Source organism: Mirounga angustirostris, unplaced genomic scaffold (genome assembly GCF_029215605.1).
Source record: "Mirounga angustirostris isolate CCGP_5_RB_7025 unplaced genomic scaffold, mMirAng1.0.hap1 SCAF_1, whole genome shotgun sequence".
Taxonomy (NCBI): domain Eukaryota; kingdom Metazoa; phylum Chordata; class Mammalia; order Carnivora; family Phocidae; genus Mirounga; species Mirounga angustirostris.
This window is the reverse complement of record NW_026991709.1, coordinates 202,116,860-202,139,067: the sequence shown is the minus strand read 5'-3', so window position 1 is coordinate 202,139,067 and position 22,208 is coordinate 202,116,860. Positions and strand designations below refer to the sequence as shown.

The 22,208-nt window shown below is 51.8% G+C and overlaps 1 protein-coding gene across 1 annotated transcript; it reads left to right on the top strand.

Annotated features, from left to right (window-relative positions):
- Positions 1–1,322: 1,322 nt before the first annotated feature.
- Positions 1,323–21,875, top strand: NCAN (neurocan). The gene is made up of 15 exons (XM_045863834.2): positions 1,323–1,395; positions 2,298–2,711; positions 5,553–5,727; positions 5,838–5,965; positions 6,516–6,809; positions 7,680–8,270; positions 8,470–8,955; positions 9,016–9,948; positions 13,809–13,925; positions 14,969–15,082; positions 16,397–16,555; positions 17,563–17,645; positions 19,776–19,920; positions 20,666–20,848; positions 21,087–21,875. Exons 1-15 carry the CDS (start codon positions 1,323–1,325, stop codon positions 21,230–21,232), a joined length of 4,041 nt encoding a protein of 1,346 aa, XP_045719790.2. The 3' UTR covers positions 21,233–21,875.
- The last annotated feature ends 333 nt before the right edge of the window (positions 21,876–22,208 follow it).

Sequence of the window (22,208 nt, the reverse complement as noted above, 5' to 3'; positions counted from 1 at the left end):
GAGCCCCCAGTCTTATGGGCAAGGCCAACCTGAAAAATTGGATTTTTATCTTGGCTGTGTTAAGGTCAATAATAATAATAACAGCAGCTCAGGGGAGCCTGGCTGGCTCAGTTGGAAGAGCATGTGGCTCTTGATCTTGTGGTCATGAGTTCGAGTCCCATTTGGGTATAGAAATCACTTTAAAAATAATTATTTTATTTTTTTAAAGTTTTATTTATTTTAGAGAGAGAGAACATGAGTGGGGGTGGGGAGGGGCAGAGGGAGAGGGAGAAGCTGATTCCCCACTGAGCAAGGAGCCTGACATGGGGCCCAATCCCAGGACCCCGAGATCATGACCCAAGCCAAAAGCAGACACTTAACCAACTGAGCCACCCAGGCACCCCAAATAAATAAGTTTTTAAAATAATAATAACAGGGGTGCCTGGGTGGCTCAGACGGTTAAGCATCTGCCTTCGTCTCGGGTCATGATCCCAGGGTCCTGGGATCGAGCCCCACATCGGGCTCCCTGCTGGGTGGGGAGCCTGTTTCTCCCTCTCCCTCTGCCTGCTTCTTCTCCTGCTTGTACACACTCTCTCTCTCTGTCAAAAATAAATAAAATCTTAAAAAAATAATAATAATAACAACAGCTCAAACTTACTCCTTCATGCCAGGCAAGTGTAGGCATTTTATTATTTATTTTATTTTTATTATTTTTTTGTTTATTTATTTATTTTAAAGATTTTATTTATTTATTTGACAGAGAGAGAGAGAACGAGCGAGTGCACACAAGCAGGGGGGAGCGGCAGGCAGAGGGAGAGGGAGAAGCAGGCTCCCTGCGGAGCTTGATCGGGGCTTGATCCCAGGACCCTGGGATCATGACCTGAGCCGAAGGTAGATGCTTAACCGACTGAGCCACCCAGGTGCCCCAGTTCTAGGCATTTTGTACGTATTGACTATGCTTACACATCTATTCCTTCCAACTACCTGATGTTACCCCTATCTAAGCTACAAAGAAACCAAGGCACAGAGAAGCTAATCTACTTTTTCCAGGTCACACAGCAAGGAACAGGCAGAGAGACAACTCCTGGTCTGATTCACTCCAGCACCCATGCTTCTGACTGTGACTTGACTGTTGGGATTCTGAAGTCAGCTGGTCCTGGGTTTAGATCCTGGCTCAGCCCTTGCTTGCTGACTGTGTGACCTTGAGTGACATGCTAGCCTCCCATGCTAGCCCCAGTTTCCAGATCTGTAGAGTGGGGGACTTGGCCCTCGCACACTGATTGTCTGGGAGGGTTATACTCACTCCCATTCTCCCTCTCTCTCCATCTTGTTCCAGGTCCAGGATGGGGGCCGTGTCTGTCTGGGCCTCGGGCCTCCTGATGTTCCAGGTGCTGCTGTTTGTGGCTGGGGAACAGAGTGAGTTGGCTTGTAGGGTGGGAGAGGTTGGGTTCTGGGGTAATAACAAGATGGGGAAGCTTTTTAACTCTAGAGCCTTCTCCTGCTGGCTCTCTGGCTTGGTCTGGAGAATAAAATGAGAATAGATGAAAAAGGTCTTTGAACAGTCAAAAGTGAACAAGACACCTGAGAGGTTATTTTTAGTCATTGCCAGTGGAGGCTGGAGGTTCCTGCCTCTCACTGTTTTGCTGAGATGAGCTGGAGAGAGAGAGGGAAAAAAAATTATAATAGTGCAGAGATTGATTAGTGATGCCTGCCATGGGTGGGGCAATAGAAATAAGGTCTGTGTGACTTTCCTTGGCATCTCCCCAGCAATGGCTAAAAGCCCAGGCATTAGAAATCCTCCTGATTTGCTCTGTGGTCTTAGGCAAGTACAATGATGTGTCTGAGACTCAGTTTCCTCAACTCCCCCAAAACACGATAAGACATGGCTACCTCTGCCTATGGTTATGAAAATCAAATGAGCTGATTGCTATGTATAAAGTGACCCTTATATAGAAGGTACTCCGCAAACACAAACATTTCTAATGTCTTCCTCTTACTTAACTTTTGGGGAAACTGTGACTCAGAGAAGGATAGTGACTTTCTCATGGCCACACAGTGAGTCAGTGACAGAGAGTCAAATCCCTGGCAGCCAAGATCTGGATTTTGAGTGGAGGCAGAACTGTGATGGGATCTGACCCTATTACTCCTCTTTTGCTCACAGACTGGGGTGCACATCACAGATCCGTTGACTGCATTATGATGTTGTAGGCAACTTCCCTCTCTGGCTTCAGTCTCCCTATCTGTAAAGTGAGGGAGAGAGCAGTCTCTGCTGGTCCTTGTCTTTGAGTCAGGTCCTCTTTCCACATTCTCCACTCCAGGCACCCAGGACGTCTCTGCTGCTGCCTCTGCCACCATCGACAAGGGGCTCCACATGCAGAAGGTGGGGTCGGGGTTGGTTCGAGCTGCGTTGGCAGAGCTGGTAGCCCTGCCCTGTCTCTTCACCCTGCGGCCATGGCCAGGTGCAGCCCGAGAAGCCCCTCGGATCAAGTGGACCAAGGTGCGGACTGCATCGGGCCAGCGGCAGGACTTGCCCATCCTGGTGGCCAAGGACAATGTGGTTCGAGTGGCCAAGGGCTGGCAGGGACGTGTGTCACTGCCTGCCTACCCCCGGCACCGGGCCAACGCGACGCTGCTACTGGGACCACTGAGGGCCAGCGACTCTGGACTCTACCGCTGCCAGGTGGTGAGAGGCATCGAGGATGAGCAGGACCTGGTGCCCCTGGAGGTGACAGGTAAGTTGAGGGCAGGGGAGAGGACAAGGTTGGGAGGGGGAGGGGCTGAGCCAGAAGCTCAGCCACAGAATGTCACCTTAGAGATCACTCCCTGAACAATGATTCCCTTTCGATTCTTCTTCTTGTTCTTCTTTTTTAAGATTTTATTTATTTATTTGACAGAGAGAGACACAGTAAGAGAGGGAACACAAGCAGGGGGAGTGAGAGAGAGAGAAGCAGGCTTCCCGGCGGAGCAAGGAGCCTGATGCAGGGCTCGATCCCAGGACCCTGGGATCATGACCTGAGCTGAAGGCAGACACTTAATGACTGAGCCACCCAGGCGCCCCCCTTTCGATTCTTCTGATAAAGTCCCAAAGAAAGTCTCCTCCAGGACTACCCTTTCTTTTTTTAAAAGATTTTATTTTATTTATTTGAGGCAGAGAGAGGGAGAGCACAAGAGGGGGTAGGGTAAGAGGGAGAAGCAGTCCCCCCGATGCGGGACTTGATCCCGGGACTCCAGGATCATGACCTGGGCTGAAGGCAGTCGCTTAACCAACTGAGCCACCCAGGCGCCCCAGGTCTACCCTTTCTATAACACTTCTCTCTTACCTAAGAGAGAGCAACTTCTGGCTCAGTCTCTTGTGGGCCACCATATTTTACAGGCTTTTACAACTTTAAGTCCCTTTCATGGTTACCTACTTTCCCATAAGACAAAGGATATTGACTTTCTATCTGAAATAGGAATATAAATTTCCTTTTACAATAATTTTTTAATACAATAAAATAAATTTATGTTTTAAAGAGTGAGGTTTTCTTTTAAAGTCGATTGAAAAAATATATTAAGTAAATAACGTACTCAAATACCTGTTTAACCAACTCCTGTATTAAATTCCTTCTGTTGAAATATCCAGTGTTTCTCTTTTCCTAACTGATCAAGGTGAACAAAACAAAAAATTTTTTTGATTATTAAAGCAAAGTCCGGGATGCCTGGGTGGCTCAGTTGGTTAAGTGACTGCCTTTGGCTCGGGTCATGATCCTGGAGTCCCGGGATCTAGTCCCGCTTCGGGCTCCCTGTTCAGCAGGGAGTCTGCTTCTCCCTCTGACCCTCCCCTCTCCATGCTCTCTCTATCTCATTCTCTCTCTCAAATAAATAAATAAAATCTTTTTAAAAAAATAAAAATAGGGGCGCCTGGGTGGCTCAGTCGTTAAGCGTCTGCCTTCGGCTCAGGTCGTGATCCCAGGGTCCTGGGATCGAGCCCCGCGTCGGGCTCCCTGCTCGGCAGGAAGCCTGCTTCTCCCTCTCCTGCTCCCCCTGCTTGTGTTCCCTCTCTCGCTGTGTCTCTCTCTGTCAAATAAATAAATAAAATCTTAAATAAATAAATAAATAAATAAATAAATAAATAAATAAATATAAATAAAAATAAAGCAAAGTCCTAGAATAGGGTGTGGCACAGTAGATGCACAAAAGGTAATTGACAAAGGACTCAGTGAATGATTGTTGTGTGGAAAACATCCTGTGGATTCTTGCTGGGAAGTTGATTTCCCTTAACCTTTGTTGGCCATGGGCAAGTCCCTGCACCCCCAGTCTTCCCCCACCCACAGTATCTCACTGCATATTTTATGGAGTCAGCCAACTATCCCTTTTCCAAAGCCTTGCTGATCAAAACTGATAAAGCTTGAAGAAAACTGGTAAATGATAAAGGAAGTAAATTCCTCCTCTGGGCTTGTTCAATTGATTCATTCAATTAACCATTTATTGAGCACCTACTATATGCTAGTCTGGTGCTGGGGATGTTATCATAACTGAGATGCAACTGTTGCCTTCCAGAAGCTCTGATAAAATAGAATGTTTCATTCCTTTGTCTTGCTCAGACATTTCTTTCATCCCTAAATCAGAATTTCAGTAACAGTGAGCCCATTATTGATGTTTCACATCCTGACTTGCATGTCACCTCCTCCAGGAAGTCTTCCATGACTCCACCAGGCTGAGCGAGAAACACTTGATCTCCCATTGCCCCCTGGGCTTCCTCTGTCAGTGCATGTACTTAATCCTCTTTCTTTTTTTTTTTTTTTAATTTTATTTTTAAGTAATTTCCACACCCAATGTGGGGCTTGAACTCACAACCCCGAGGTCAAGTTGCATGCTCAACCAACTGAGCCAGCCAGGTGCCGCAGCATGTACTTACTTCTTAAAAGGTGGAATTTCTCTCCCTCTTCTCCATGCCTCCTGTCACCTCCAGGGTCTAAACCTGGGCATGGAGAGTGCTATCTTTGGAGTCAGATCATCCCGGATATGAGTTTTGGCTGTGCCTCATACTGGCTGTGTGGAACTGGCCATGTCCCTTAACTTCTCTTAGGCTTAGTTTTCTCCTCTGGAAATGGGAATAATCATAGTGTCGTTGTAAGATTTCAATGAGATCATACTTATAAATGCTTTTTTTTTTTAAGATTATTTATTTATTTATTTGAGAGAATGAGATAGAGAGAGCATGAGAGGGGGGAGGGTCAGAGGGAGAAGCAGGCTCCCCGCCGAGCAGGGAGCCCGATGCGGGACTCAATCCCGGGACTCCAGGTACATGACCTGAGCCGAAGGCAGTCGCCCAACCAATTGAGCCACCCAGGCGCCCCACTTATAAATGCTTTTTACATGGTAAACATTTGACAAATTGTAGTCCTTTATGGCCATTGTTATCAGTTTCCTTATTGAAAAATGGGGGCATATCAGTCTGGCATGGTACAGGGCAGCATAGGGGAGCAGGTCTATTATTATCAAACCCGGGGAAGGGGCATTCTGCAAGAGGGAGGTCTGTTCTTGAAGATTCCAGCATACATCAGCCCCTATCCTGGATGTTCCCCCCACAGGTGTTGTGTTCCACTACCGGGCAGCTCAGGATCGCTATGCACTGACCTTCGCAGAGGCCCAGGAGGCCTGCCGTCTCAGCTCAGCCACCATTGCAGCCCCACGGCACCTGCAGGCTGCCTTTGAAGATGGCTTTGACAACTGTGATGCGGGGTGGCTCTCTGACCGCACTGTTCGGTGAGGGGGTACACAGGGTTGGGATATGGAGACCTAGCCTCTGGGGAAAGATGGTCACTGGGGGCCCCAGGCACACACATTTGAGAGGGATCCTCTCCTTGTCTTATCAGGTATCCTATCACCCAGTCCCGTCCTGGTTGCTATGGCGACCGTAGCAGCCTTCCAGGGGTGAGGAGCTATGGCAGGCGTGACCCACAGGAACTCTACGATGTGTATTGCTTTGCCCGTGAGCTGGGGGGTAAGTCTGGGGCTGGCAGGACACCCCCACCGCACTTCCCTGAGCCCCGGTTACCTCCCCAACCCCCATGCCTCCTTAGGGCTCTCTTAAGTCTCATCCCTCTCTAAAGCTGCAGCCAATATCTGGGCTCACCCTTCTCTGAGCTTTCCTTCTCTCCGGGAGCCCCTCTCCTTCCCTGTGCCCCTTCCTTCCCTCTCTTTGAGACCCTGTCCCTTCTCTGAGCCTCTCCCCCTCCCTGGCCCCTCTGCCTTTTCCTACCCTCCTCTTCGTCTCTGAGGGCCCCTCGCCAAGCCCCTCCGTTTCTCTGAAGCCCAACAGACTCCAGGGCCTGAGTTACCTTATTCGTAAAAAGAAGCTAAGGCCCTCCTCTTAGCACTGCGTGAGAGGCAAAGACTTCGACGGGTCGGGGTGAGCACAGCTGTGGCTGTCGCCGCCTGGTTTAGCCACCACCCAAACCCGGCCAGGCTGGGGTTTAGAGTGGGACCCCCTTCCCGGGCTCCGGGGGAGGATCCCCCAGGCCCGCGTGACGTTCGCCCGCGCCTTCCCGCAGGCGAAGTCTTCTATGTGGGCCCGGCCCGCCGCCTGACACTGGCCGGCGCGCGTGCCCAGTGCCGCCGCCAGGGCGCCGCGCTAGCCTCGGTGGGACAGCTGCACTTGGCCTGGCACGAGGGCCTGGACCAGTGCGACCCGGGCTGGCTGGCCGACGGCAGCGTGCGCTACCCGATCCAGACGCCGCGCCGGCGCTGCGGGGGCCCAGCCCCGGGCGTGCGCACAGTCTACCGTTTCGCCAACCGCACCGGCTTCCCGGCGCCCGGAGAGCGCTTCGATGCCTACTGCTTCCGAGGTGCGTGTGAGGGCACGCCCCGAGGTTACACACCCCGGTCAAGGCCACGCCCCTGGGAATTTTGCTTTCTAGTGGAGGCGGAGCCCAGACGGAGGAGAGACCCCTGGAAACAAGCTCTGCGATAAGCCACGCCCTCGGGTGGAGGCCACGCCCCTGATGCTGGCCTTTCCCTAGGAGCCCCGCCCTGGGGGTAGGACCGCGGCCGGAGAAAGCCAAGCTCTGGCGGGAAAGTTCTGTTTAGGGGGTGGGCTATATCTCTTGAGGTCGCTGAATGACACGCTCCTGGGTGGAGCATATTTTAGCTGGAGGCTTGTGCATAAGTATCCCCTGGGGAGGAAGTGCTGCCTTGATGAGCCATGGCCCCTGGGCAAGGCCACACCCCCAGGGACTAGGGAGGACCCTAGTCCTTGGAGTGGGACCAAAGCTTCAGAAGCTGCAAACCTGACTCCAAGGACCTAAGTCTAATGTGCAAGGGGGGGAAAATTCCCTTTGTAGGAAGGCCACACTCATTAGGAGCTTCCTCTTCCTAGAGGGGGAGCCACCGCTCAGGCCTGATCTGCTCCCATGGGAATTGGCCACTGCCTGAGCTTTACCCAGGAACCAAGCTGTCTCTTGACCCCTTACTATGACCAGTTGACTGACCTTGACAGTGGGCCCTAGCCTGAATAGTGGGAGTGATAACTTCGCACCTCCCTCTCTCAGTCTGGGGGATCCCAGGAACCACCCAGAAGTTTCAGACAGAGGGGCACAGAGAGACAGAGATATACAGAAGGTCTGTGCTACAGCATACTTGGAGTGGGGGTAGACTTCAGGTGGAACTTCCCAGCCAGCCCCTGGACCTGACACAACCTTTTCGGCTTTCTCCCACAGCTCATCACCCTACACCACATCAACATGGAGACCCAGAGACCCCCTCGTCTGGGGATGAGGGGGAGATTCTGTCTGCAGAAGGGCCCCCAGCCCAAGAACTGGAGCCCAGCACTAGGGAGGAGACAATCACCCCTGACTTCCAGGAGCCTCTCGGGTCCAGTGGGGACGAAGAACCTCTGATCTTGGCAGGAAAGCAGGAGTCTCAGGAGACCCCCAGCCCTGCCCCTGGAGGCTTCACGCTAGTCTCAAGGCCCTCCCTGGAGGCTGAAGAGGTGTGGCTGAGCACAGCGGCCCCCAGCCCTAGCAGCCCTAGCACTGCAGTGGGCACAAACACAGAGGCAACTCCAACTGGCCCCATACCCAGGAGGAGGGGACGCTTTAAAGGGTTGAACGGGCGCCACTTCCAGCAGCAGGAACCCCAGCAAGGCCTGGAGATGGGGCTTGAGGCCAGCACCCAGCCCCCGACTCCAGAGGCTGCTGGGAATCACGTGGAGCTTCCGCTGGCCACGGGAGCCACAGATGCCTCAGGGAGTAGCCAGAGCCAAAGCCCCTGGGCCGTGCTGACCAACGAGGTGGATGTGCCTGAAGCTGGTGAGTGGGGTCCCAGGGGGGAGGTGCGACCCGCCTGGGGGTGTGACGGGGACGCGGGAAGAGGCTCCACATCCCAGCTGGGTCCCCAGGCCTCACCTAGCCTCCGAAGCCCCCTCTTCCTTGGGCCTGGAGCCAAGGGGACTCAACGGAAGGAACTGCTAAGAGATCATTCGAATTACTCTTGTTGATATTGTTGCAGGTTCCCCTGGTGGCAGGAGCCCCCCAGAGCCCTGGCTGTGGCCCCCAACTGTGGTCCCACCTAGCATCCCAGGCCCCAGCAGGGTCCTTGGCCTGACACTAGAGGAAGCCAAGGGCCCCAGTGTGAGGCCAGCCACTCCTGACCTGCCCTTGTCCCCCTCAGAGGCCACCGTCCTGGCACCCAGCCCCTCAGAAGGGCCCAGCACTGCCTCCTGGGAGGTATCCCCCATGGTCTCTTCCCCAGACCTACCTCTCATGGCCATGCTGCGGGCCCCAAAACTGTGGCTACAACCACACCCTACGTCCCTCCCCACGCAGGCCGACAGCGTCACGGGGCATAGTGAGGCCATGGCCGCTGGCCCACCCTCTCCCGCCTCAGAGACTGAGGCTGTCCCCCAGGACCCCATCCATCTAGAGGTGCATTCCCTGTCCCTCTCCTCAGTCCCAACAGGACAGGGTAGAGAGGCCACATCCCCAACAGTTGGCAGCCACAGAGCAGGACGTCCAGTAGCTTCTTCGCGGACAGCCACAGACACACAAGCTGGAGCCAGTCCTCACCATCCCAGGGCAAACTTCGGAGAAACCGGGGGGACCAGCCCTACTGGGCTCAGCAAAGCTGAGCTCCCCAGATCCAGCCCACAAGCGTCTGTGGACAAGAGTGTGGCAGAAGATTTCACCCCCACTGAGACAGCCACTGAGCCCACAGGAGTGAGAGACATCTCAGAGTCTGGGTCTGGGGTCGTCAGCACAGCGGAAAGCTCCAGTTCCAGCTCGCAGGCCACTGTGGACGAGGCACAGGGCACATGGCCCTCACTGCACAGTGAAGGGCTGGACTCCCGCCCTCCATCTGCACCCTCAGGGGGCCCCAGAGTTCTCTTAATTCCTGGGGTCACCCCGAGTTCAGAGCCTTGGGCTGCTATAAATGGAGAAGCCATGTTGGGGCCCACAGATTCTACAGCCACACTGGACGCCAGTGATGCTGGTGGGATTTGGGAACATGGATCCCACGGGGTTGAGGGAACCGAAAGCCCCACCTTGAGCCCTCAAGTGGCTGTGGATTCAAGCATGGCGATGTCCCTCTTGTCCCTGGAACAGGGGGACAAGGTTGGGGTCCTGGCCATGTCCACAGTGGCCTCCTCAAGCTCCCAACCCCATCCAGAACCGGAGGGCCAGACGGTGACCCCGGGAACCCTGGGAGCCTTGGCCCCTTCACATGACAGCAGCCCCCAGAAGGAGCCTGTTTTTCCTTCTTGGACACCGACGGCTGTCAGCGTTGACAAGCCTGCCTCAGTTTCCTCAGGAGAGCCTACAGTGCCGGGAGACTCCCCCAGCACCCCTCCGCCTGCCTCCCTGGGCCTGGAGGAGTTTGAGCTGGAGGTCCTGGCAGGGAGCCCAGGTGTGGAGGGCTTCTGGGAGGAGGCAGCGAGTGGAGAAGAGCCGACCCTGCCAGGGACCCCTGCAAATGGGAGTGCGGAAGAGGGTGAGTTCAAAGCTTGTGACTTCGTCCAGCCCACTGTGGCCAGGGCTTGGGGACAAGGGGCTGGGGAGCGCAGCGCTGGGAGGGAGGGTTATTCATGGGGCCCCCCGGGGGAGTTTCTAACAGGGGATGATGTTGGAGGTGGGAGCTCCCTAGGCAGAGTTGAATTGCGGAAAGTGTGTTCCTGGAAGAGGCACCATCTGGGCAAAGGCCAGGAGGTGAAGTTGGACCTTTGTTTTAATGCACAGTGAGTAATGGGGGAATAATGAGGCAGTGGATGGAGTTTGAGTTGGGGGATGAGTCCAGTCAACAAATCATGCCCATGTCCACGCTGAGCCCGACAGTTCTGTGAGATACTGGGGTCTGGCCTTCAGGGACACCTCAGTCTGGGAAGACAGAGCTGGACACACACACGCCCAGGTGGGGCTGGAGGGTGGCAGGAAGGGCTTTTTGTTCAAGTGGGAATTGCAAGTGGAATTCAGTGGTGCGGATGGGATCGTGGGGGCCCCTGAGCCACAGGGAAAATGGGTACTGGGAAGAGACAGGAGGGGTGGGTATCCGCCCCATTTTATAGAGAGCAAAAGAAAGCTTAGGGAAGTATGCTTGCCTCCTAGTCAGTGGCCAGACTTCAATCAGAGCCCAAGTCTGTGGAAGCCTTAACCGCCCTCTGTCCAGTGGAGTCGGAGAAAGCCTAATGCCCTGTTCTGGGGCCAGGTCTGCCCGCCAGCTCAGCCTGCAGATGCTGGCACTTTTTTTTTTTCTTTTTGGTCAATTGAGCTTTAAAAAAAAAGAAGCAGCAGCTAATTAAAAGACACTTTTTCTGAGTTGCAAAACACCCTTATTAACACAATTGGGTTTACACTTGCTCCTTTTTTTGAAGGCAAAGTGTGGCGACGCTGCAAATAGTGGATGCAGGGTTTCATCTTCCCCTCTCTGTCACCTCTGGGCTGTGTCCAGGACTGCATCCTCTTTTCTCAGATGCCCAAGAGGCAAGCGGATTCTGGGCAGGGGCGCAAGCATCAATAAAGGCTGATGCTTCTTGGTGCCTGCTGCATGCTTGGCTTGCTCTGAGCACTTTGCTGGACTCAATTTGGTTAATCCTTATAATGTCCATGTGGAACAAGTCCTAGCAAGATCCTCACCTTACAGAAGGAGAGACTGAGGCACAGGGAAGTCAGGTGACTTGAGCGGAATCATGCAGCTGAGGAGTGTAAATGATAAGATTGGAATCCAGGCCATCTGACAACAGTGTGTCTTCAACACTAGGTTGTACAATGCATATTTCACTGGTATCAGAAACAAACACCCAGGGTCTTGGGGAAGCGGTGAGCTCACCCAGGGAAGGAGTAGAGAAGAGACTGGTGGTGGGAGATGGGCAGAGGGAAGGAGGCTCAAAGCCAAAGGAGCTAGAGAAGGGGATGCTCAGAGAGGTAGGAGGGAAAACCATGGATAGGGGTGCTAAGAAAAGTGCTTTGGGTGTAGCCCCCAAGACCGCAGCTGCGTCTGTCTTGGACTCTGTTGGTTTCTTGGCTCCAGACTGAAGGCAGCAGCAGCCTGGGTGGAGGGAGGCAGCCAGCGCTGGGGGAGACCCAAGCGCCTACCCGCCCGCCCGCTTGTAGCAGAAATGCTAATGAAGCCAAAAATAAACGTGGCACCAGTGAGCGACTGAGTCACCGCCAGCCCGTGGGTAGGTGTCGGCAGCTCAGGGCACCTGGTGGGGCTCACGCGTCCCAGCGCCTGGCAGCCCCATGCGTGTGCACACACGTGCTGGGGTGGTACCAGGGACGGATACAGCCAGCCACAGGCCCCTCTGGCCATCCATGGGGACACATGCCATCACCCCGCGGACAGGTGTCAGCCATTGCAGAAGGGTCAGCAGCTACTTCCATTCAGCTAACAAGCAATTAGTGAGTGCCTGCTGTGTTTCAGGCCCCATCTGGAGACCAAGTCCCTTGTCCCCTGGAAGCTGACATTCTAGGGCGACATTCTAGAACTTTCCCAATCATGGAAATGTTCCTGGAGCTGTGCTGTCTAATATGGTAGCAACCGGCCACGTGTGGTGACTGAGTCCTTGAAATGTGGTTCGTGTGACTGAGAAACTGCATTTTTACTTTTATTCCAATTTAGTTTAAACTTAAATAACTATATGTGGCTGCCACGTGGCGCACCGCTGCTCTGGGGGAAGGCACAGATAGGTAACAATGATCCTAGTAAATAAGCAAATTATATTGGAGGTTAGAAAGTGATATGGGCAAAAGAGAAAAGTAAAGCAAAGGGTGGGGGATGCCAGTGGGAGTTTTCTAGTTGTGGAAGGGAGGGCTCAGAAAGGCCTCTCTAACCAGATGAAATTTGAGCAAGCCGGAAGGAGGTGAGGCAAGAGCCATGCAGAGATCTAGGGGAAGAGCATTCCAGGCAGAGGGAATGACCTGTACAAAGACCCTGAGGTAGACCCCTGCCTGGCATGTAGTAGGAACAGCAAGGCCAGTGTGGCTGGAGCAGAGTGAGCCAGGGGAAGAGAGGAGGAGGTCGGGCAGGGAGATGTTGGGAAAAATCACACAGGGCCCTGTGGGCTGCAGTGAGGACTTTGGCTTTTCCTCTGAGGGTAATGGGGAGCCATGGAGGGACCTAGGCAGAGGAGGGACATGACCTGACTCAGGTTTACATAAGCTATCTCTGGCGGCTATGGGGAGAACAGCCTGTGGAAGGTGACAGCAGAGATCAGACCAGGAAGGAAGCAACTGCTTATTACCATCTCAGTTTCTTGTGAGGCCCTGGACCAGGCAAAAACAGAAACAAATTCTAGGTTATAGGGGCCAGAGAGGGCCTTAAACTGGACTTCCAGAGCCTTGGGAGGCCAGTGTTGGTTCTTGTACTGTTCTGCTGTGTGACTTTAAGCCAGGCCCTGCTCTTCTCTGGGCGATGGTTCTAGTATCTGCAGTGGAAGATGGCATGCTGCCCTGACAAGGGATGGGGGTCTGCCTGGGATAGGATAAGAATTCTTGCTCTGCTCCTCCCAGGCCCCAGGGTGGAGACCACCCACCAAGGCATCTGGGCCTCGGAGAGGCAGAGGGGAGACTTAGCTGCCTCCAGGGAAACCCAACTGATGGGGGGAAATGGTGGGGGAGGGAGACAAGGACACATATTCCTCAATGCTCCGTGAGTGTCTAGTCCATACCGAGCAATGCTGAGACCCCTCAAGATGCCTCAGGTTGATAGAGATGTGGCATTATGGTCGGGACTGGGAGAGGGATGAATTGTTTTTATTTCTATTTTGTAGGTGAGGCAACTGAAATTCAGAGAAGTAATTTGTCCAGAGTCCCTAGTGAGTGGCAGAGCCAGGGATTAAACTAACCTCTCTGATTCCAGAGCCCATGGTTATAACTATTATAATCCACCACCTCTCTATACTATAACCACTGAGGTTGCATCAAAAAAGATTGAGCCACCAGAATGAGGGAGGTGATGATTCCCACTATTGCTAGTGTTGCTCATACCCCACTTGGGACCTTATGTCCACCTCTGTGCTCCAAACTTCGAGAAGTACAATGACCATCAGGGCATGTCCAGAAGAGAGGGACAAGTCAGGGAGGCACTTACACCCATGTTCCAGGAGACTTCCAAAAAGAAGCTTCAGGAAGCCCATTGCGGTTCAGTCAGTTTGCATAAGCAGAGTGGCCCACAGATGCTCTGAGGGGAGTAAGCTCCTCATCACAGGAGTGTGCAAGAGGAAATTGGTAGCTGCCTACTGGAAGTTATAGAGGGGACTCCACAGGGAGGGTTTGGGGGAGTCTTAGGTCTGGATTCTGGGAAGGCAGACAACACGGTGGCCTGCCTCCTCTGCACACTGCCTGTCCACCCTGCAGCTCCCTTGGATCCATGCGAAAACAACCCTTGCCTGCATGGAGGCAGCTGTAAAGTCAACGGCACCATGTATGGCTGTAGCTGTGACCAGGGCTTCGCCGGGGAGAACTGTGAGATTGGTGAGTGCCCCAGACTCAGGATCGGAACCTAGACTTGCTTGAATCCGAGCCCTGATGTCTACCCCAGTGGACATCGCATGAGGACTCAGGGATAACAAAATGCTGGCTTCAGGTGCTCCCTTTCACCTCCCCCTGTCCTTGGATCCAGTAAATCAGCCCCGAAGAGCTGAACCAGCACCAAGCAGCTGAGCTTTCATCCTGGGGACCAAGGGTCAGGTGCGCTGCCTCCCATTACTACCAGGTAGGGATGAGAAGGGAAGACCAATCATAAGGCTCAGACTCCTCCTAGACCCAAGGGGGCTCTTCTTAGCCACAAAGCCCAACACAGGAACTATGACAAATTATGAAACTTTAACAATAAATATAAATGATGTCAGTCTTGAGCTCTGCACATTACCTCACTGACTTCACAACCACACTACTAATTATAGAATTATAACAATAAATATAAACAAGGTGATTTCTTGAGCTCTTCCATTGACCCTCCACTTACAACCACCCTTGAGAAGGTGCTATTTTTATCGTCACTTCGAAAAAATGAAAATGAGTACCAGGGAGGGGAAGTGACTTGCCCAAGTCATACAAATCTCAGGCACCGTCTACACAGGAATTGTTAGGAGAGCTCAAATGATATCTAGCTCCACCTACAAACAGCATCCTGCCTCTGCGCATGTCCTTGCAAATGCCCTGGAACTCGGTGTCCCTAAGTTCCACATTCCGAAAAGATCTCCATCTTCGACATTCTGTGAGTCTGTTTGCCAGAGTATAACCTTCAGTGTTCTGAAGTCCAGTGGAACATGCCACACACCCTGGCTCTCGGGCTGGCCTAGGGGCATGTGCTCTCATTAATGGTAATTCATGTTAATTGTGTGAGGTTCCACCCCCTTGACCTCCAGAGTCATTGGGCCAGCTGTGCAGACCACCGTTGCTTTACTCAGGGGCCAGGATAGATGGTAGGATCATGACCTCATCTTCTGCCTGGTTCCTTGTGGGCACTGGGTGCTGTGGGGAGGCTGACCTCTGACTCAGTCCCACCCCTCTAGATATTGATGAGTGCGTCTCCAGCCCCTGTAAGAATGGAGGCACCTGCATTGACGAGGTCAACACGTTCGTCTGCCTTTGCCTCCCCAGCTATGGGGGCAGCCTCTGCGAGAAAGGTGAGTCTCTTTCAAGACCCCGGAAATAGTACCAAGAGTGGGGCTGGTTGCGGGGCCGCACGCGCTCCGCCCATGCTTCTGGTCTCCATCTCTGTTTCTCTGGCCGTGGGTTGAACAGATGACAAATTGTTGTTTGGGGATAAAACTCACATAACATGGAATTAACCTTGGAGTGTACAATTCATTGGCATTCGGTACATTCCCGATGTTGTGCAACCACCACCTCCAGCCATTTTCGTCACCCCGGAAAGGAATCCTGTATCCATGAGCAGTCACTCCCCATCCTCCTCCCTTAGCCCCTGGCAGCCACTACTCTACTTTGTTTCTATGGATTTGCCTGTTCTAGACGTTTCATATAAATGGAATCCTTCACTGTGTGTCATTTTGTGTCTGCTTTCTTTCACTCAGCATGATGTTTTCAACATTTATCTACATTGTCGTGTGAATCAGGGCTCCATTCTTTTTTATGGCTGAGTAATATTCCATTGTAGGGATCGACCACGTTCTCTTTATCTGTTCATCACTTGGTGGATATTTGGGTTGTTTCCCCCTTGTGGTTAATGTGAATAGTGCTGCTGTGAACATTCATGTATAAGTTTTCGTTTGGACACCAGTTTCCTTTTTTCTCGCCCCATTTTTTTGGTTATACCTGGCTGGAATGGCTGGGTCACACGGCAATTCTGTGTTTAACGTTTTGACTGTTTTCCACAGTGGCTGCACCATTTTACGTTCCCACTGGCAATGTACAAGAGTTCCAATTTCTCCACATCCTCGCCAATGCTTGTTATTTTCCTTTTTAATTTTTTTAAAAATTTTGGCCACCCTAGTGGGTGTGAGATGGTGTCCCGTGGTGGTTCTGATTTGCATTTCCTAATGACTAATGATGTTGAGCATCTTTTCATGTGTTTATTGGCCATTTGTATATCTCTTTGGGAGAAATGTCTCTCCAAGCTTTTTGCCAGGAGAGAAATTTTAGGCCACCCTGAGATCCATTTCCTGAGTTCCTGGGGCCGCACAGAGGGTGCAGCCAGATCAGAGAAGGAGACATCAGGGTTGGGATGAGAGGGGTGGGTGTGATGATCTCCGGTTGAATGTCTTCCTGCAACGGAGAAAGAAGGGAATATGGGAGGGGAGAGATGACCGGGGTTGGGGGGGGGCAGAGCTTCTGGGGGATGAGGACAGGAAGAGGGGTGATCTGGCCTCCCAGTGACCTTGGGTTTGGCCCTTTCTCTGGTGAATTGGCTGTGCTCATGGTCAGCAGGGCGGGGCTTGGTGCAAGGCCAGTCTCCCTCACACTCCCATCCCACCTCCCAGACACGGAGGGCTGTGACCACGGCTGGCACAAGTTCCAAGGCCACTGCTACCGCTACTTTGCCCATCGACGGGCGTGGGAGGACGCCGAGAGGGACTGCCGCCGCCGGGCTGGCCACCTGACCAGCATCCACTCACCTGAGGAACACAGCTTCATTAACAGTAGGGACTCTGGGGTGGGGAGGGTGGCCCTTTGCCAGTCCCTTTACTAGGGCATCCCCTAGGGTCCTGAAGACGCCACCTTTCTGAAGCTGTGTTCATTAATGCGAGCCCTGACCCCTTTAATTCATGTGTCCATTTATCCACTTGTTATTTCATCTATTCACTTCATTCATTCATTCACCAAATATTTACTGAGTATGTACCAGGCACCGTTCCAGGCACTGGGACACAGCAGTAAGACACAGATTGTCCTGTCCTCAGGGATTGATATTCTTGTGGGGGCTATAGGCAAACAAATAAATACCTAATTACATAAGTCTACACTATAATTTAGCTGGTCCTAAGTGCACAAATGACAAATAAAACAGAGCCAGGGGAAAGAGGGCAATGAAGAGGCATCTGGGATGTGGGGGATGAAATGAGGATGGAGCTCTGCAGAAATCTAGAAAAAGAACGCTGCATCAATTAAATCTGGCATTTATTGATTTATTCATTATCTCCATGCCATTTGCTCATCCATCCAATTATTCACATTTCCCCCATCCCATCCCCTGTTAATTCCTTCATTTGTTAATTCCCTGGTTCCCTTGTTGTTGTTGTTGTTTTTTTTCCCCCCTCAGTGTAATCAAACACATGCTTATCCTCAATGACACTCAGTGACTAATGCCCTCACTTGGTCACCTGCCTGCCCTGTCCAGCCCCACCTGCTGGCTCTCCTATCCCTTACTTTCCTTTTCTGCAAAGATCTGACGTGTCTCTGTTTATTCCTTCCTCTGGCTTTGTTTAAGCCACAAATCGTGGCAAGACTGGAGCCTAATTCCAGTCTTTTTCATGCCTCCCCCACCCTTCCATTCTCATCTGCATGGGAAGCGAGGGGAGCGAGCCCACACAGAGGCTGGGGGAAGGGCTGGGGTCCTCCCTTCCCATACCTTCCACCACTCCTCCAGCCTATACCCGAGGCTGGGGGCAGGGTGGGAACTCAGCCTTCAGGATGCCCCACCTCACAGGCTTTGGGCGTGAAAACACGTGGATCGGCCTGAATGACAGGATCGTGGAGAGGGATTTCCAGTGGACGGACAACACAGGGCTGGTGAGTGGCAGGAGCCAGGCTTGGGTCTCCCTAGAAAAGTGGGATGGGTATGAGCCACGTGGGCTCTGTGGTCTGGCCTGACTTTACCCTCTTGTGCAAATCCACCATAGGTCCTTGTGGGTCTGAGATTCTGGAGTTGGTTGGCAAAGGAGCTTCAGCAAAGCCCCAGATCACCCTTGACTTCCCAGCCCTGTAAACATCTGGTCTACCCAGTGGCTGAGGTTATAAACCTAGGACCAGGGCCTGAGTCCTCCTCTTGCTCACTGCCGTGTCCTTCAGCCGTGGACTCTGAGATATTCCCATTGCCCTACAGCCTCCCTTATCAATCACTGGGACCCCTGAAGCGGCCCCCCAACCCCCTCCCCAACACGCACACTTGCTACCTACACTCCTGCCCCTCCACCTGGCAGCCGGGGAACTTTTAAAAAAATGTGGTGAAATTCACATAATATAAAATTAATCATTTTAAAGTTTTCTTTTTTACATTTTTTATTTAAGTCATCTCCACACCCAACGTGGGGATCGAACTCATGACCCTGAGAGCAAGCGTTGCACGCTCTTCTGACTGAGTCAGCCAGGCGCCCCCCAAATTAATCATTTCAAAGTGTACAATTCAGTGGCATTTAGTACCTTCACAGTGTTGTGCAACCGTCACCTCGACCTAGTTCCAGAATATTTTCATCACCCCAAAAGGAAAACCTATATACATGGGGACCTTCTAAAAATCATACATCAGATCAGGATTCTCCCTGCTTCAAGTCCTCTCAGACTCTCAATTGTTGTCAAGATAAAAACCCACCTCTTCCTGCTGTAGAAAACAGTCTGGCGGTCCCTTAGAAAGTTAAAGTCAAACAGGATTGCCACATGACCCAGAAACTTCGCTCCTAGGTAGATACCCCAAAGAAGTGAAAGCAGATACTCAAACAGATATTTGTACCCTCAGGTCCACAGCAGTACTATTCACAACAGCCAAACGGTGGAAACAACCCAAATGTCCATCAGCAGATGAATGGGTGAACAAAATGTGGACACTATTCAGATGCAAAGCTGCTACGTGCTACAATGTGCATGAAACTTGAAAACATTATGCTCAATGAAACAAGCCAGACATAAAAGTCACACATATTGTATGACATATGATTCCATTTACATGAAATATCTAAAATAGGCAATTTCGTAGAGACAGAACGTAGATCAGTGGTTGCCTGGGGCTTGGGGCAGGACCGAATGGGGAGTGATTGCTAATAAGGACAGAGTTTTTGTCTGAAGGGATGAGAAAGTACTGGGGATAGACAGTGGTGAGAGTTGTACAATGTTGGGAATCGTATTAATGCCAATGAACTGGACACTTAAAAATGGCTAAAATGGTAAATTTTATGTGATATGTATTATACCTCAGTTTAAAAGAATCCATCTTGGGGGACCTGGGTGGCTCAGTCGTTAGGCGTCTGCCTTCGGCTCAGGTCATGATCCCAGGGGCCTGGGATCGAGCCCCGCCTGGGCTCCCTGCTCCGCGGGCAGCCTGCTTCTCCCTCTCCCACTCCCCCTGCTTGTGTTCCCTCTCTCACTGGGTCTCTCTCTGTCACATAGATAAATAAAATCTTAAAATAAAATAAAAGAATCCATCTCCTCTACTGCAAGAACTGGCCCTAGGCCACCCACCCACCACACCCCAACTCCATCTAGAAGCTCCAGCCCCACTGGCCTCCGTTCTCTTCCTCAAACAGGGTAAGCCCTGTCTTGCCTCTGGGCCTTTGCACTAGCTGTTCTCTCTGCTTGGAATTCTGTTCCCTGCCTGCATCATTTCTATCCTTGAGTCTTCAGCTGTCCCCTTGCCTCCTCAGGGAGTCCCTCCGGGACCTCTGTTCAACTATTTATATTACAGTGACCCATGTGGAAAACAGACTGTCAGGGAGAAAGGAAGGAGGTAGGAGGGCCAAGGAAGAGGGCACTGCCATCTCACAGCCAAAGGTGGGGTGACTCTGAGTGCAGTGGGGGCCACCATCAGGCAGAATGGTGCCCATTGTGTAGATGGGAACACTGAGTCCTTAAAGTTTGAGTGGTCTGGCCAGGGGAGTCCTGCACTAGGCAATGACAGAGCCTTTGACCCCCTGCTCCCCATTCCTGCAGCAATATGAGAACTGGCGGGAGAACCAGCCTGACAATTTCTTTGCGGGCGGGGAGGACTGTGTGGTGATGGTTGCACACGAGAGCGGGCGCTGGAACGATGTTCCCTGCAACTACAACCTCCCATACGTCTGTAAGAAGGGAACAGGTATGCTGCTCCTCGCCCCACCACTTCTCTTCTGCATCTCACACTCACTGGTTCCTTGTTTTATTTCAGTTTGTAAATGTAAGTCAGCCCTGCCCACTTTTCACTACAGCACTGTGTAAGAGTGCCTGTTTTTTCCCACTTTTGCCAACTCTGTGTTCCCAAACTTTTTGTTCTTTGTTCATCTAAGTGGGGAAAAAGATAGTATCTACTTGTTATGGTCATTTGCATGTCTTTAAGGATGAGAATAACCAACTGTTCATATGTCAATAAGCTATTTGTAGGTGTTTATTTTCCTGGGACCTGCTAGTTCATCTCCTCTGCATAACTTTCTATAGGTTTGTTGGTCTTATTGATTTGTAAGAACTCTTTACATATTAAGAGAACACTTATAAGCATTCTCATGTCCGCCTTTCTCTGATACTTTTGTTTATTCTTACTTATGTTTCTTTGCCAGTTTTCATGTACTTTCTTCTTTTCATTTGCTCAAATTTATTCTTGTCTCCCATCTGCTTCATTGCCACCATGCATAAGAATTGAGGAGGGTGGGATGTGTCCAGGAGGTTTCTGCCCCTAAGGAGCTCCCAGTTTGGATAGAGGAGACAGACACAGTCGTATCTGGTCGTGCAGGGTCACAGCTGGGCAAGGGGCAGGACTTGCTGAGGGGTATATTATTCCCCCAAAGAGAGGAAACCATTTCAGCCCCAGATGTGGCCACTTCCCTAACTGGTGGTTCTTCTGTCTCCAGTACTGTGTGGTCCCCCTCCGGCAGTGCAGAACGCCTCACCCATTGGTGCTCGCAAGGCCAAGTATAACGTCCATGCCACTGTCCGGTATCAATGTGATGAAGGATTTACCCAGCACCACGTGGCTGTCATCCGATGCCGGAGCAATGGCAAGTGGGATCAGCCCCAGATCGTCTGCACCAAACGTAAGTGGCTGTCCCCAGACACCTCAACACAAGTTTCCAGCTATTTGTAGTCTCCAATTAAAACATCTTACTACACATTTTGATCTGCCTGATAATACAGCCTTGTGGATAAGTGAGAACTTACCAGCCTGCCTGGTGTTTCCTTCACTTCTCCTCCCCCTGAAAAGGCCCGCTGCATCAGGCCACCCTCCTCTCACCACCTCTTGCCACTTCCTTGTCCTCCCTCATTTCCCTGCAGCCAGACGGTCCCATCGGATGCGGCGACACCATCACCACCACCAGCACCACCACCAGCATCACCACCACAAATCGCGCAAGGAACGCAGAAAACACAAGAGACACCCAGTGGAGGACTGGGAGAAGGAAGAAGGGAATTTCTGCTGAAGAACCAGGCAAAAGGAAGCACAACCCCTTTCCCACACCTTCTCTGGAGCCTTCACCTGGGGAGACAGAGCCCAGAGAAAAACAAGAGGGTCTGGAATCCCCTGAGCCCCAAACCACATCCCCCCTCCATAACCCTTTGTAAAAAGCTCCTCTCTCCTCTTTCTTATATACACATGGTCCACTTGGCAGGCAAAGCCAGGTGTCTGAAAAGTCAGTTCTAGTCAGGCTGAACTCTGGGAGCATCTCCCAGTGAAGGGAAGCACATTATGGCAAAGATCATTCTTTGCACTGGTTAAGTCTTGTGTTGGCGAGGCTGACTACCACTTGTTGAAATAAGGCTTTGATGAGGGTGCAAGAGTGTCTGTTTGGATTCACATTAAGGAATTGCTTATCACACCAGACATGCAGGCTTAGTAAACCATCAGAGGTCCTAAATGCAGGCTGAAGCTTTTAGTTAAGGTCGTTGGTTTTGGGAGTTGAAAGCACACTGCTTGAACTTGACAGTTGCTCTTCCTTCACCCTGGACTTCAGCCCAAGCTCCGTCTTTGGTCTTGGGGGAATAAATGGAGTGTGGAACTCCTATGTATTGAATTTTAGGAATGTTTTAGAACAACCTCCTTCTGTGCCCTCAGAGTTAGGGGTCAGAATAGTCAGAGCAATAATGGGCAATGGAGGGAAGGTGTATTGCTTACCCTCCCAGGTCGAGTCCAGTGCTGAGATTTGGTGGTTCTGTATGTGTGGTGAATCTCTCTCTCACACACACAGATGAGAGGATGTTTAGGGCTTGATGAGCCCAGATTTCTTCCCCCTCCATCTCTCAGGGAGACAAAGAACCTCCTTCCTGGACCAAGGAGGTGCCAAGTTTTCTAGCTCAGTGCCCATACCCGTCCCTCAAGAGACATCAGTAGTGCCCCTGCCCTGGGTCCCGCTCCTACTCCTGCCCCATCCCTGTCTCCATTCATTGCCTGGCGGACTA